We start from the raw sequence: 14,827 nt of genomic DNA, 5'->3' as shown, positions 1-14,827 counted from the left end.
TAACTCCACTTTTACTTATGTCGTTCATGATCAACCCTGAGTAGGTGAAGGAGACCAACCCGATTCCCCTTATAACTCTACATTCACTTATAACTCTTTTGAACCTCGCTCACTTGCATAAAGTAGATGAGGTAACTTCTCACATTTACATAAAGTAGTTGGGGAAAGAACTAGAAGCCGAATTGATCGAACAAAAAGTTCGACCCATATAATGGAACCTGCAGTGGACTTTAATGATCTCCAACATCAGAATTTATGCTATATGAACATGAATGAATATGTAGAAATAAACAAGATTACAAGATATACATGATATTGAACATGAATATAAGCTCATGTATACCATATTTTAGAGGATGATGCATGTACAATTTACCCACACATTCAACATTTAACATTTGAAAAATTATTTATAAGAAATCTTTCAATTATTATTTTAGGTCTTTAATGAATTATAGCTAGTCAAAATTACCATTCTGAATAGAAAGTATTAAAATTTTCATGTAGATGAAACCAACTAGTAAAATATTTATTTCTTACAATTAAAATTACCAAAATAAAACACTGTAAGGCATATTAGAAATTACATGGTGTAAGATTTATAATAGTCATTAAAAACAAGTTTTATCCCCATGTAACGATCTTGCTTCTACTTCCCGATTGCTAGTTAATTTTAGGTTCTCCTGCCAAAGAGATGCATTCTTTTTCAACTTGATGGCTATAATTTTAACAATATGGTTCACCCGGACTTCTTTGAACTCAAGAATTCTTTCGACAATGTGCGGCCAATTGATGAACTCATCTTGATCTATTTTGCCTTCAAAATCAAGTAGTTCAATTTTAATGATGGAGTAAAGTAGCCCTACAGATTGTTCATCACTCGATGCTTCTTGATGAGAAGGGATGATATCTTACACTTCCTCTTGTCATATCCTTTGCCTCCCTTGTTCGAATCTTGCAAGTCTTTGTTGCAGTTGAGCAATTTCCCATTAAAAATCTTCAATCAGTGCATCATGTAGAGGTCGTTGCATGACTTCATCGAGGCAACATTCTTGATAGGCTTTAATACCATTATGACATTGTCTTCTTCCGGGTTCATTGTGGGAAGAATTTTCTGCAACAGGACAACACTAGCAAGAACCATTACCTGAGAAACTTAGGATACAAAAACAACTTAACTCCTACACCTTCAGCATAGAGAGGAGCTTCAACAACACTCAATCTTCACCACAAATTTTGAATGGTTAGTATTTAAGGAAAATAAATGATATTTTGTAGGCTAATCGATTATACTAATAATATTTATAACTATTTTAACTCATTATCAGATTTTTTTTTTTTTACTCAGGTAAAATATATGGAAGAAAAATATGCTCAAATGTTCTAAAACATAGTTGTATAATACACAATCTCTCTCTCTCTCTCTCTCTCTCTCTCTCTCTCTCCCCCCCCCCTCTCTAAATTAGATTACTATCTTTCTAGAAAGACAAATAATCTTTTTACCCAACACAACCAATCATCCTAAATGGGGTCACATGATGTTGGAAGATTCTAGAAATATATAGAGGGTTCTAGAAGATTCTAGAAGACTCTAGAATATTCTAGAAGGTTCTAAAATATTCCAAAATATTTTGGAAGGTTTTAGAAAGGTCTAGAATTTTGTAGAAGATTCTATATCACTCTAGAATATTCTAGAATAGTGTGGATACTTAGATAGTATTCTAGGATACTCTATAACTCTCTAGAATGTTATGGATTTATGTAAAGAGTGAAGGGAATAATGTGAAGTTTTCTAGAGACTGTCACACTCATGAATAATGGAGGATGTTCTAAATTATTCTTAGGCATAGGAGGAGGGCTATAAATAGGACCTTCCCCCTTTTTTTGTAACAATCTCCCACAACTCCCCACATGCATCTCCTAGCTCCCTCCAAGCCTTCTTGTACAAGTTCTCTTATAATAATAAAGCTTTTCCCATTAAATCTTTCTCTAGCATTTTTTCCTCCTTAGCCAAGCATTGTGAGAGTTTTTAGGCTGACTTGGCACAAGGAAGGAGTGCAAAGGTCACACAAAAGACTCAAGGAATATCACTTTGTGACAGAGCATGTTCAATCCCAATACAAGGAATAAGGTCAAAGAGGTGACAGGTTGGTAATGTCATGTGTAGAGTCATCATGGGGAAGCTAAGGAATGGATGAACAGCGTGATCCAGCATCCAAGCCAGGGGGGAAATCCTAAGAGAGAATCTCTAGTATCAATTCGCATTTACCTCGACAAATAGAGGCTACGAATGGCATGGGGACCTAGCAGATTGATGATAAAAGTGAAGATGGGAATAGCATAGTGGAAAAAGGTTCCACTATCCAGGTTACGAGACGAAGCAAGGTTTCTTCATTGGAGAAATACTTGATGGACAGGTAGACGGTGCATGAAGAGCTTACGAGGGAGTTTAATGGGATGTTAGCTCGAGTTGGGGACTTATATGAGGATTGTAGGCATACCTTAGCAGAGACATCCACCACAAGACACAGTTTCTCTAGGGAAGAACTCAATGCGTCGGGGCTAGAGCAACGAGAGTGGCAAATGGGCAAGGGAAAAGAGGAGGCTTGCCAGGACATTATATTGTAAGGGTGATGGACAATGAGATGAGCAAGCCAAGGGTTGTATAGGAGCGGAGAAGGATTCAAAATGTCTGCTTTGATTGTGGAGGACCTCATTGGGCAAGGCAATATCCTAAGATAGCCTCAATGCTCTAAGCTAAGCGTCAAGGGGTGACGAATGGAAAGAGTGGTGATTAGGTGGAGGATACACAGGTGATTTGGGAGCAAGGACAAGAGGGAGTCAACTCCAAGGGCGAGGAGTCTCCCATTGTGGATGGCATACCAAGGGATGGGGTGGCTATCTAACTCTTGGGTGTAAGTTAGAGGATCAAGTTGAAGGCTTGTAATAGGGATAGTGAAAGTTTTCGATGTACCTTCACATGTCTTGCCAAAGGAGTAGCTTGAGGTGGCGCCAAGACTGTGAGGGAGATCCCAAGTCCTTGAAGCACCACTGGAGGATGAGGAAATCAACCTAGGGTCCCAAGTATTTGATGCTCCAACAGATGACGAGGAGTCCAACATGGAAGAAAAGACAAAGGATCGAGGGAGCAGGATGGGCCTGTGGCAATCTGAGGACCTTCGACATAGATTATGGAAGGCTCACACTGAAGGCATCATGAGAATAGGTGGGAGATAGTGTCACGCCCCAATGTTGGACTTAGGTTTGGCCAAACCCCTTGGGCGTGACATGTCAAATGAAGGCCAAAAAAATCCTCCAAAAATATTCCTATATTGGGTCACATGATATTGGAAGGTTCTGGAAGGATATATATGGTTTTAGAATATTTTAGAATGCTCTAGAATATTCTAGAAGGTTTTGGAAAATTCTAGGAGATTTTGGAAGGTCGTGCAAGGTTCTAGAAAGGTTTAGAGTTTTGTTAAAGATTCTAGAGTACTCTAAAATATTCTAGAAAGTGTGGATACTTAGAGAGTATTTTAGGATACTCTAGAACTATCTAGAATGTTATAGATTTATTATTTTTATTATTTTGTTTGTTTATTTATTTTTTATTTATTTTTTTTAATTTATTAATTTATTTTTTATTTTATTTATTTATTTATTTTTATTAAAGTGTTTAGAAAATAATTTGGAGTATTCTAGAGAACTTCACACTCATGAATAATGGATGGAGTTTTAGATTGTTCTTAGGCATGGGAGGATGGCTATATATATGACTATCCCCCTTCATTTGTAACCATCTCCCATAACTCCTCATATCTCCCACATCTCCCACATCTCCCAACTCCCTTCAACCCTTCTTGTACAAGTTCTGTTATAATAGTGAAGCTTTCCCCATTCACTCTTTCTCCCTAACATTCTTTGCTCTCTAGCCAAGCATTGTAAGAGTTTTTAGGCTGACCTAGCATAAGGAAGGAGTGCTAAGGCCACACGGGAAACTCAAGGAAGATCTCTACATGACATTATGCTACAAATCAATCATTTTAAAGCCAATATTATAGTACAAAGTTGATGTATAGCATATTCAGATTATAAGAAAACATATAAATTGCATTGTTCATAGTCTTAAAAAAAAAAAAAAGTGTTCATAGTCTTTTGGACTTCTTGAATTTATAAGCTAATTGTATATTCAATGTATCAAAGGTCTTATGAATGTTGATAATATGTTCATAAGTTATCTCAAAGAAAAAAAAAAATTTATAGGTAGAAACTTCTACTAACAACCCTTATTAAAAAATTTTATTTGAACTTAAACACTGTGAAAGTTAGATGCAATTATTGACAAACATATTATTAGATGTTGTAGACTCACATCAAATTGCTTTGGATTCCAAAAGATAGCGACTAGATGAGGAATTCAACTAACAAGCACACCCCTTCATCACTGTCATACAGAACCTCAAATCGTTTAGACTTAAAGATTTTAACCTCCTTTGTCTCCTTTTTCATTATAAAAAAGCAAATAAACAATCTCATTTCTTAATTGTACAGGGATTATAACACTTTCATAAGCTTATTAAGTAATTAGTGCACATCAATACTTGTAAAATAAAGCATGGGTCACTAAATTCTGTATGTATCATAAAGATTTTTATTAATATATTGCAAGTAGGAGTGTCAAAACGGGTTAACGGATTAGTTCGGATCCAATTCATAATCGACTCGATCTGAACTCAGTCGACTATAACCCAACCATATTTAATAAATAGATCAAAAATATGGACTAGGAGTTGAACCGTTGGCAACACAAATATCTAAACCATACTCGATAATCCATTTTTATTAAAAAAATTGTAACTTATCAACTTGAAAGTTTAGATTAATTCATACAAAATAAGAAGTGCGCGCATACTTATAACAAGCAAAAGAATTCGTAGAAAAAAGTCAATAAATGAGTCACTATCGGGTTTGAGAGACAACAAGAACATGAAATTTTAATGGGTCAGAATTCCTGATATGAACCCGACTTGTTTATTAAACGGGTTAACCCTAACCTAAAATTATTTTAGGCCAGATTCGAATTGAATTGTTGAATTGGTCATTTATTGACACCTCTATGATAGGATCCTTATTTTGTGAAGAAAAAAGTGTGTTTATATTCAACAACTAATACATATTTTTTTCTTAAAAGACAACCATTTAATGTGACATCACTCCTGAGGTAAGCACTCATAAAAAAAATTACCTAAAAAAAACCCTAAACCTTTTTTTTTACTCAACAATTTAATTTAATTGGTCTCCTGCATCCAAGAAAAACATATTTATTATATATATTATAATACGAGTATATATATGCAAATCTTATTCTTGGCGCTTATAATGAATAAAGCTTATTCTAGGTTTGAATCATAAAAAAATAAATTGATTGGACTAATATGAATTAATTTCTATTTTATATTATCCTTTCTTTCAAAGTTTAATTTTACATAGATTAACAAGAGAAGCAACATGTGATTTTATGTTAAAAAATAAAATGTCTTTTAGACTTTTCCAATTAATATATATTTATTCATTTTAATTTTGCATTAATTATTTTGTAATCATATTTTTAAACATAATGATAATGGGATAAATAAGTCATCAGTTGTATGATTTAAGTCTGGTCAAATAAAAGAAAATGAGCTTACAAATTAATGAAATTGGATCACCTAATTATTGCTAGATTGTAAATGAATGTTCTTAATCTTTTATTTAAGGCAAAAAGCTTACAAAATAATTTTCATATTAGAAAATAGAATATTATAATATAAATATCTAAAGGCATATACAAGTGAGCAATTGCTCACTCTGAAATCTTCTTTTTCTTAGAAGAATCAATATTTTAACTATTTTTCTCACATTCGATAAATATAATTGGCCAAATTCTATGAAAATTTTTCATTTTCTATTTCTTACATAAAATTTTGCATTTCACAATCATATTGTGCTCACCCTCAAAATAGATGTTAGTTCTGCACCTAGGTAAGGTTTCATCTTGATCTATATATCATCACATCATATTTAACCAAATAGTATTATTTAAGGATCAATATTTGCAGACATAAATAGCAAAGGGCCATAAATTTAGGTGAGATTAGGGGAGCAATGAAGTTTATACATTGTTATATTGTTAGAGACAAGATTTTCTCTTGTAGAAGGGACATATCCTTGATAGAAATCGAACTAATGGTCTGTTGCAAGAGAAATTATTCTGTACTGAGATCGGACGCAGAACACCATCTGGAAATCAACCAAAATGCATCACGTCAGCGGTACCGAGTGGTTACAAGCAATACCGAGCCACGGTTCCGAGCATATATAAGGTGACATGGTGTATTCTAATTGGCCTCCGCCTTCCGCACATAATAATTAATCATGTTGCATGGAGAAGATAGATATTTGGTATCAAATCCTCACATCCTAGAGGAAGTTGGCATGGCTAAGTAAACAAATGATTTGAAGCAAAACAGCTGCTTCACCTCTAATCAATTCAATGAATGCCATATATTAGCTATATTATATTATAATGCACATGAGAAACTATAGTCTACATATATATGCAATACAAATATAATGAATAATTATAAGTAATTAATCATCATGAAATCGAGAAACTTGAAGCAAAAGAAAGAGATGCTTAGAGTGCATATTGAATAACCAATTAAGAAAGATATTGGAAGCTTAAAGATAAGAATGTCAACTTTTCTTGCTTTTATATAAGTTTATTAAGCTATTCTTTTGTGATTAATTAATTTTAATAGCGCGTTAGATATTTGTGTTAATGAATAGTTTTTATTACTTTGAACAAAGGTAGAATGGTAAATCAGTAAATTCTAAGGAGAACATAGGAAGCAAAGCAAAGTAGAGATCGAAGACAAGCTTGTCCGCATGCATTATGATGAGCTAATATAAGAAAAATATATTTAACAGTGTATTTTATGTATGTAGCCTGAATATTCTTTGGCTGTCCATGTATGATTTTATTTCTTCAAATATATTTCATAAAATAACGGTTGAGCTATTTTGTTTTTCATAGAGAATCACAAGACAATAATAATATACGGGAAATTCTATCTTTTATTTCTAAGAAAATGTTATCTTGAAACTCTTTTCAAAATCAAAATGTTTACACTATTAGGGTGAAATATGCACTCCATATTTGGATTATTGTCAGATACAAAAGATCTCCATCATTCATGCAGTTCTCACTGCCATCTACCTCATAAATCGCATGCCCTCCCTAGTCACCAATTATCACTCCCCATACCAGTTACTATTCAAGCAGCAATTTAACCTAACTATACTCATCTTCACATCTTCGGATGTGCCTTCTTTCCATGACTTCCCCTATCCTACCGCAATAAACTTCAACCCAAATTCACGTTATGCATATTCCTTGGGTACTCAGACACTCAAAAAGGCTATATATGTCTTGATCAATCTACGAGGAAGATAATCATCTCCAGACATATTCGCTTTGACGATTCAGTTTTTCCCTATCAATCTTCTCCACCACCTTCACAAACCCCTCCTCCAATATCTAATCCTTTCCTATTCACTCCCACTTCTAGCTCAACCCCACAAGATCCTACACTATCAATCATTACTCCACAAATACCTCTCTTAACAACTTCTTAAGCTCCATAAACACCTCTTGTTCCTCATCCCTAACTCCCGAATCCATCAGCTGGCATGGTTCCCCCATAGTCTGTCAAATTTGTAACAAACGAGGACACTTAGCCTTCAAATGATGGCATCGCATGAATGCCAACTACATTCCTCAATCAGTTGCTCCACTGCCTATCGCTACAACATCAACAGCCTTTGTTGCCTCCTCATCACTTCCCAATGAGTGGATATTGAATTCAAAAGCTACATTTAGCTTAACTTCTCACATTGAGAACATTAAGCAACCCTCTAACTACTTCGATCCAGAATAAGTCATAGTTGGCAACAACACAAGAACACCCATCACTCATACTGGTCAAGGCCTACTTCCACTTCCCAATGGTAAACTTCTCCACTCTCAAATTCTTTATACTCCACAAATTTCTCATAATCTACTTTCAATTCATAAGCTTACTCAAGATAACAATATTTTCATTCACTTTGATGCATATGGATACAAAATTCTTAATCAGTTCCGCTAATGCATCCATCAAGGTCCAATCACTAACGATCTAGATGTAGTGATGTTGTTGCACTATCACATGTGTGGTTTTTATCCCCCCTCTAACTCATGGTGGTGGTTGAACCATGAGTTTGGTTCAAAAATTTGGAATTGATTGTTGTATATATGCTTGGTGAGGATGTTCGTTGGTTGCTCATTGGAGGCAATAATATGTAATCTAATGTGTTTTACTAGAACTTGTTACCGAATGAAATGATAGTCGATCTCGATATGCTTCATTTGTGCGTGGAAGATAGGATTATTGGCTAAGGCAATTGTCGACTGATTGTCGCAGCGTAAAGTGGTGGGTTTGTCAATTAGGATGTTGAAGTCCTGAAAAGACATTGAAGCCATATGATATCAGTTGTCACTGCTGCGAGTGCTCGATACTCTGCTTTTGTAGAGGAACGTGCTACAGTAGGCTACTTCTTTACGATCCAAGATATAAGAGTAGAGACAAGGAATAAGCAATAACATGTAGTAGATCGCTGAGTGTGAATGTCATTGGCCTAGTTGAAATTGACATAGGAGTTAAGGAGCAAAGAATACTTCATGATTGGTAGGCCATAGTGGATTAATGTCCCTTGAGGTAGCGAAGCAAATGCTTGAGCCATTGAGAGTGAACCAGAGAGGGATCATGCATGTGTTGCCACAGTTGGTTAACATAATAAGCGATATCGGGGCGACTGATGGTAAGGTATTGTATGGAGAACATCCGTGTCCTCTTGGGCTACGTCCACGATTACTGTATAAGGCGTACATGGGCTTTACATTCAACTGATGTTTGGTAGAATTAGCAAGCAGATTGATATGTTCGCTCATAAGCAAAGAATAGAAGTTATCAAGACTTAGTGGAAGAGGATGAGTTCCGATAGCTATATTGAAGGATTGGTATTGAAGTGGTAGCCCATTGAGAGTGTAAAGAATAATGTCCTCTTGATCAACAGCTGATCCCACAAAGGAAATATTATCCGCTAAGGTCTTGATTTCAGTATGGTACTGGCTCATGGATGAGTTCTTCATGGACACATTGTGCAACTCGTTCTTGAGTTGAATTACTCGGGATCTATTGGAAGCTAGAGGTCGACGCTCTAGGGTAGTCCAAATCTCGCTACAAGTGTGGAGGTTGTGGACGTATGGTAGAACCGAAGCTGTAAGAGTGGAGCATAGCATGCATCCACCAAGTTTTGATCTATGAGAAGCCATTGTTTTTAGGCTGGATTCTCATGTAGAATTTGGATCAGTAAGATTCAGTGGTGGAATGAGATTGGTACCAAAGAGAAAGCCGAAGAATCCATTAGCAAAAAATAGCTTTAAGATTTGTGATCTCCAGGTGGAATATGTTTCGTTGGAGAGGAGCATTGGAACTATGACCTCAATATTAGATATCAGCAATTTGAGAGAAGGGATTTGAGGGTTGGTGAAGGATTCTACCTGGGAGGTTTCATACTACTTCATGTCAATATACCATTAGGTATCAAATCTTCGATACCATGTAAAGGCTGTAGATCAGCTTTATCTAATACAATAGAAGATAAAAGTAAAGAAGCATTGAAATACGCATTGTATATAAAGATGATCCATTCTTTACACAAAAGGTATATATGGTTGTAGCTTGTACGGTGTGTGCAGTGTGGGTTTTACCCTTTACATGTGTATGTCTATAATAAGTTGGTTTGTTATGAGCTGACGGTCCAGATGGAGTGATGTTGCTGCATTGTCAAATGTGCTGTTATTAAAAACAAATTTTGATGTAAGAAAGCATCAAATATTTCTTCAGAACAACATAAGAATAGCACTAACCAAACAAATTTTATGTGAACACAACATTTCATATATATTTCTTTCTTTTTCACTAATAAAGTATAATTTAAACAATCATAATTTGGAATAAGCCTTCCCTTTTGGCATAATAACATATATATACAGACATGAAACCACATAAAAATACAAAAAAAAAAAGAATCATATCCTCAAAACAAACCATAATCCCATAAACCATCAAAGTCAACAGCTTGCACAGCTGCACAAGGATCATGATCATGTGATTGAAAGCTGTCAATATTCTTCTCTATGTTCCTCTCTGAGCATATTCCTGTATCTGGAAGATTATAGCTCATCACCATCGACTCTGGCCGCATCAACTCGAAGAGCATGGAAGGGATCATTTCATTTCCTGGTTCATTTGTGTCCTCCATGAATTTACTACTTGAGTTTTTGAGGTAAAGAGAGTTGGTTAGAGGAGGAAAATAATTTGTCTCAACAGAAAGATCATCATCCACGGAAGAAGAAGGGTTCATTCTTTCTTCTGATTCTACTGTTGTGCTTATCTCTGAATTCTTTTTATGGTACACCTTGCAAACAACCCATTCATCCTACAAAGATTTTATAGCATTAATTAATGATATCATAATATGAATTTTGGATCTGTTGCTGAGAAGAATGTTAATATATACAAGATATTATTTTAAGAGTTTATGATAGATGATTGAAATAGTTATATTAGAGAGACAATAGAAATAGCATCTACCGAAAATAATTTAATAATTATTTTAAAATTTGAATTAGAACTCATGAGAATGCACAAAAAATTATAAAAATTAACTCAAAATGATAAAAATTAAGAACATTAAAAATTGTAAAAAATACACAAAATAAAAAAAATGCACTAATATTACTATTGAAGAATTAGAAAGAGAAATAATAAGCCAAAGATAATTTAGAAAAAGATGTCGCAATAAAAATTTAATTAGTTCTCAATATAGCACTCAACAAACATGAAAATAGAAAAAAAATTCACAAAGTCACAACAAATAGGGGGCAATGATAATAATACAAAATAATCACTTAATAATACTAAAATAGTTTAATAAATACAAAAATATATAATAAGTGGATAATAATCTTACGGTGTAATAAGAGAGATTACAGTATTGGTGCTGTGTTCCTTCAAGTCTATACTCGTGCATGACCCAATTAGTCTTCTGCCCTCTTAGAGCTCTTCCTCTATAGAAAACTAAAGTCTTCTTCATCCCAACATGCACTCCCTTCCCCTTAAAGATCTTCTTGTCCTTCCCTGTAGCTTTCCAGTATCCTGTTGCTGTAGCCCTATTTGTTCTCATCCCTGTTGGATATTTCCTATCCTTTTGACAAAAGAAGTACCATTCCTTCTCTCCCATCTTAGCCTTACCTATATAAAATTTCCATGCAACAACCATATAAATACATCTTCCAAACTTCTTCAAATATTATTATATCATGAAAGTGGAAGCAAATCTTCATTTTAGTTCAAAAATCTATTAAAAAAATCAAACTTTAAACAAATGGTACTTTGTAAACTTTCAAAGATTTTATTTTTAGATGCAATATATGTACTACATAGATTACTGAACTTTTTAATAAAAATATACGGGTAGTTAAGGAGCTTAAATTACCTGGAAGATCCCATGGCTCGCTCTCGTTGAAGCTTGCTTCTCCAATGGCTATGGATTTGAAGTTTCGATCGGCAATCTTCTGAAACAGATAATGGGTTATGATCTCTTCATCTGTTGGGTGGAATCTGAAGCCAGGAGGCAAAAAGAGAGATTCATCCATAGTTGCACCACTATGAAGAATAAAAGTATAAGAATAATCTAACAAGAAGGCGATGAAGAGGAATGGTGGAAGAAGAAGAATAAGAAGAAGATAAAGAGGACGAAAAATGGGGCACTTGGAGTTCAGAGTACTTAGAAAATTGAAGAGAAAGACAAAGACTAAAATAGAAGGACAGTTCCATTGGAAGAATCGTAAACTACAAAGCAATGGTAAGGGAAGAAAAAGCACGTTTTCTTACTGTCATGTTGTGTATATTATTTGCTTATGTCAATAATTTAATAATTATATCATAAACATTTTCATCAAAATTAAATTTAAAGGTGTTAATTTTGCTTTGAGATTAGTGCACATAAATAAATAATTAAAATTTATATTATCAAAATAAATTTAAAAATGTTAAGGTACATTATAATCAAATTGCGATAAAAATAAGTTGATCAAAATTAGCCTTTTTATCTTCGACTCTATTTGATTAATTTCTTAAAATATTTTTTAAATTTTATGCAACCTATGGATAAAAATATAATTTTTTTTTTTTACATTTATTTTCAAACATCTTGAGCTTATTAATTGAACTATAGAGCATCTTATATTTTTATAACTGTATACTAATTTAATTTATAAAATATGGTTAATTGACGGAGAATTTGAAATTTATGAAAGAAAATAAAATCAGAATATTTTGAAAAAAAAGTAGAATTAATATTAAAATTCGTAAATTTGTTTTTTTAATGAATATAATACATAATTAGTTTCTTATATAAAATTAACCGATTTTTTTTTTTTAATTTTTTAAGATTAAAATTTAATGAGAAGACCCTTAATTTTCTTTGCTTAAATTATCCTTGTGTATAGTGAAGAAATTTCCTTATTATTATTTTTTTAAAATCCATCACCAACTTGCTTGAAGAATGCGATTAGTTCAACAAGACCAGAGACAAAGCAGCTCTTTATAGGTCTGTGTTCCGTGATTTTCGCTAAGAAATATCTTTGTTAGATTTTTAAAATGATTTTTTTTTTTAGATTTTTTTCTTGGAAAAAAAAATTATGAGAATTCTATCATAATTGATAAAATTTAAAGATAATGAATTTATTTACGGTTGTTTTATAGTCATTACATAGAAATTTTCAATTTTTTTTTAGCATTTTCTTACCATCAATCCTATGAATCCAATTTTTCACAATGATTGACTCCTATTTTATGATGATAGAATCGTTGCTTTAATATATGAAGAGACTATTAAATAATATTATTTATGAATGGAAATATATTGATTGATAAACTATATGTCATTCCTCATAAACTCTCTAAATAATTTAAATGGCCTCCTAGTTTAACTAGAACTTTTTATCACTCCACCCTCTGAAAAATTAATGAAGTTAAATTTACCCATTCAAAAATTTCTTTGAATGACCATACTGTTATATATGTATTGTAGCCATTTTTGCTTAGTAGATTTCTAGATTATATTGAGCCTAAACCTAAAGACAAACATCTTTTAGTGCATCTAGAGAGTTTTCACCCTAAAACAAGACTTCATGGGTTGGTATATAAAGAGAGGGAATCACCGGTTATTGTAGGATTACAAGCTTCATTTAATATATCACGGAGTAGGGAATTCAATACTAAAAAGAGAGGGCAAAGACAACATTAGCTACTAACAGTTTTCAAACCGCTGCTATATATCACCTATAGTAGTGGTTTTAACCATTGCTTTTAGTAGCGATTAAAACCGTTGCAAAAAGTAGCAATGTAACCACTTCATTAAATTAATTAACATTATTTCTTCACCAAGATGTGCCTCAGTCGTGCCAATTTTTACCTTAAGCTCGTGATTGCTACTTTGCTCGCTACTATCCAATCTCCCTAAATCATGTGTCCAATGCCAAATTCTGATATCATTAAGACATTCCAATGCTGAGTAAAATGTACACGATCAAGGGATTTAACATCGATTCGGCTGTCCATTCAAACCACTCCCAACTTACCCTTGATCTCCCTCATATTTACTAGTCATGTCACTCTCAGAAAACTATAAATAGACTCCTCATTTCTCATGGAAGGGTGACTCAAACAAAGAAGAGAAGGAAGAGAGAAACTAGAGTTCTCTTATCGCCAGACTTCCGCCCATCAACCACCGATTGTTGCCAGACTTCCTGTGAGACATCGTTCCCTTACTGTTCCTCTCTGACTTGGATTTTTCTCCCAGGATCGTCTGGGACGATATTGATATCGTCCAGGACGATCTGTACTGTTCAAAATACCGTCCTGAAAATAGTTCTGGGAACCGTCCAGGACGATCGATTTTGGTCTGATCGTCCCGGGACGATTTTGCGATCGGCCGGGCCGATCAGCCTAATGACATAAGAAAATCAGCTCGTTTTGAAGAGAGAGAAAATCATTTTAAAATAAAATATCTGTTTTGAGGAGAGAGAAAGAGAAAGGGAAAAGAGGAAAAGCTGGATTTTGGAGGCCGCGGAGCGCTTTTCGTCCGACGCTGCTGTTGGAGAAAGTGTAGATCTCGTGGTAAGGACTCCGAATCCTATTTCTGTTTTCAAAGATATTGAGTTTTGACCGAGTTGTGCACTGTTTTGTGTTTTCGTAGTCGAACTTTTGACCCGGTTTTGTATTGACACAACTTTCACCGCACAACTTTTGGTATGTTATAGATATGACTATTGTACACGATTTGACTATTTTCTACGAAGATTTTACCGGTCGGAATTGATTCTACACGATTTTAATCGAATAGAAAAATATCAGGACTTGATTTGATTTGGATTCTATAGAATAATAGTCTTGTATTGATGTCGTGGATATTCTATTGTAATTTGGAGAAATTTGAAATTTGTGCTTTTTGCAGGATTTTTGTGTAAATTTGATAGACTGCCGTTACTCTGCCCGATTTTCGTATGATTTCTGATTTGGTTGAAATTGATTGATTGAATTGATATGCGTATAACTATTGATATGATCGTTTTAAATTTCTTTATTATTGATTATTGCATCGATTATTGCATTGA

At 33.9% G+C, this 14,827-nt stretch overlaps 1 protein-coding gene across 1 annotated transcript; it reads right to left on the bottom strand.

The window, feature by feature from the left end:
• Window positions 1-10,087: 10,087 nt before the first annotated feature.
• Window positions 10,088-11,898, bottom strand: LOC110104089 (NAC domain-containing protein 87-like). The gene is made up of 3 exons (XM_028695821.1): window positions 11,644-11,898; window positions 11,119-11,399; window positions 10,088-10,584 (listed from the first exon to the last, which is right to left on the bottom strand). The coding sequence occupies exons 1-3, from the start codon at window positions 11,801-11,803 to the stop codon at window positions 10,183-10,185; spliced, it is 843 nt and encodes a 280-aa protein (XP_028551654.1). The 5' UTR covers window positions 11,804-11,898; the 3' UTR covers window positions 10,088-10,182.
• Between the last annotated feature and the right edge of the window lie 2,929 nt (window positions 11,899-14,827).

The sequence above is a fragment of the Dendrobium catenatum genome, unplaced genomic scaffold, assembly GCF_001605985.2.
Source record: "Dendrobium catenatum unplaced genomic scaffold, ASM160598v2 fragScaff_scaffold_692, whole genome shotgun sequence".
Classification (NCBI taxonomy): Eukaryota; Viridiplantae; Streptophyta; class Magnoliopsida; order Asparagales; family Orchidaceae; genus Dendrobium; species Dendrobium catenatum.
This window is presented reverse-complemented; position numbering and strand designations above follow the sequence as displayed.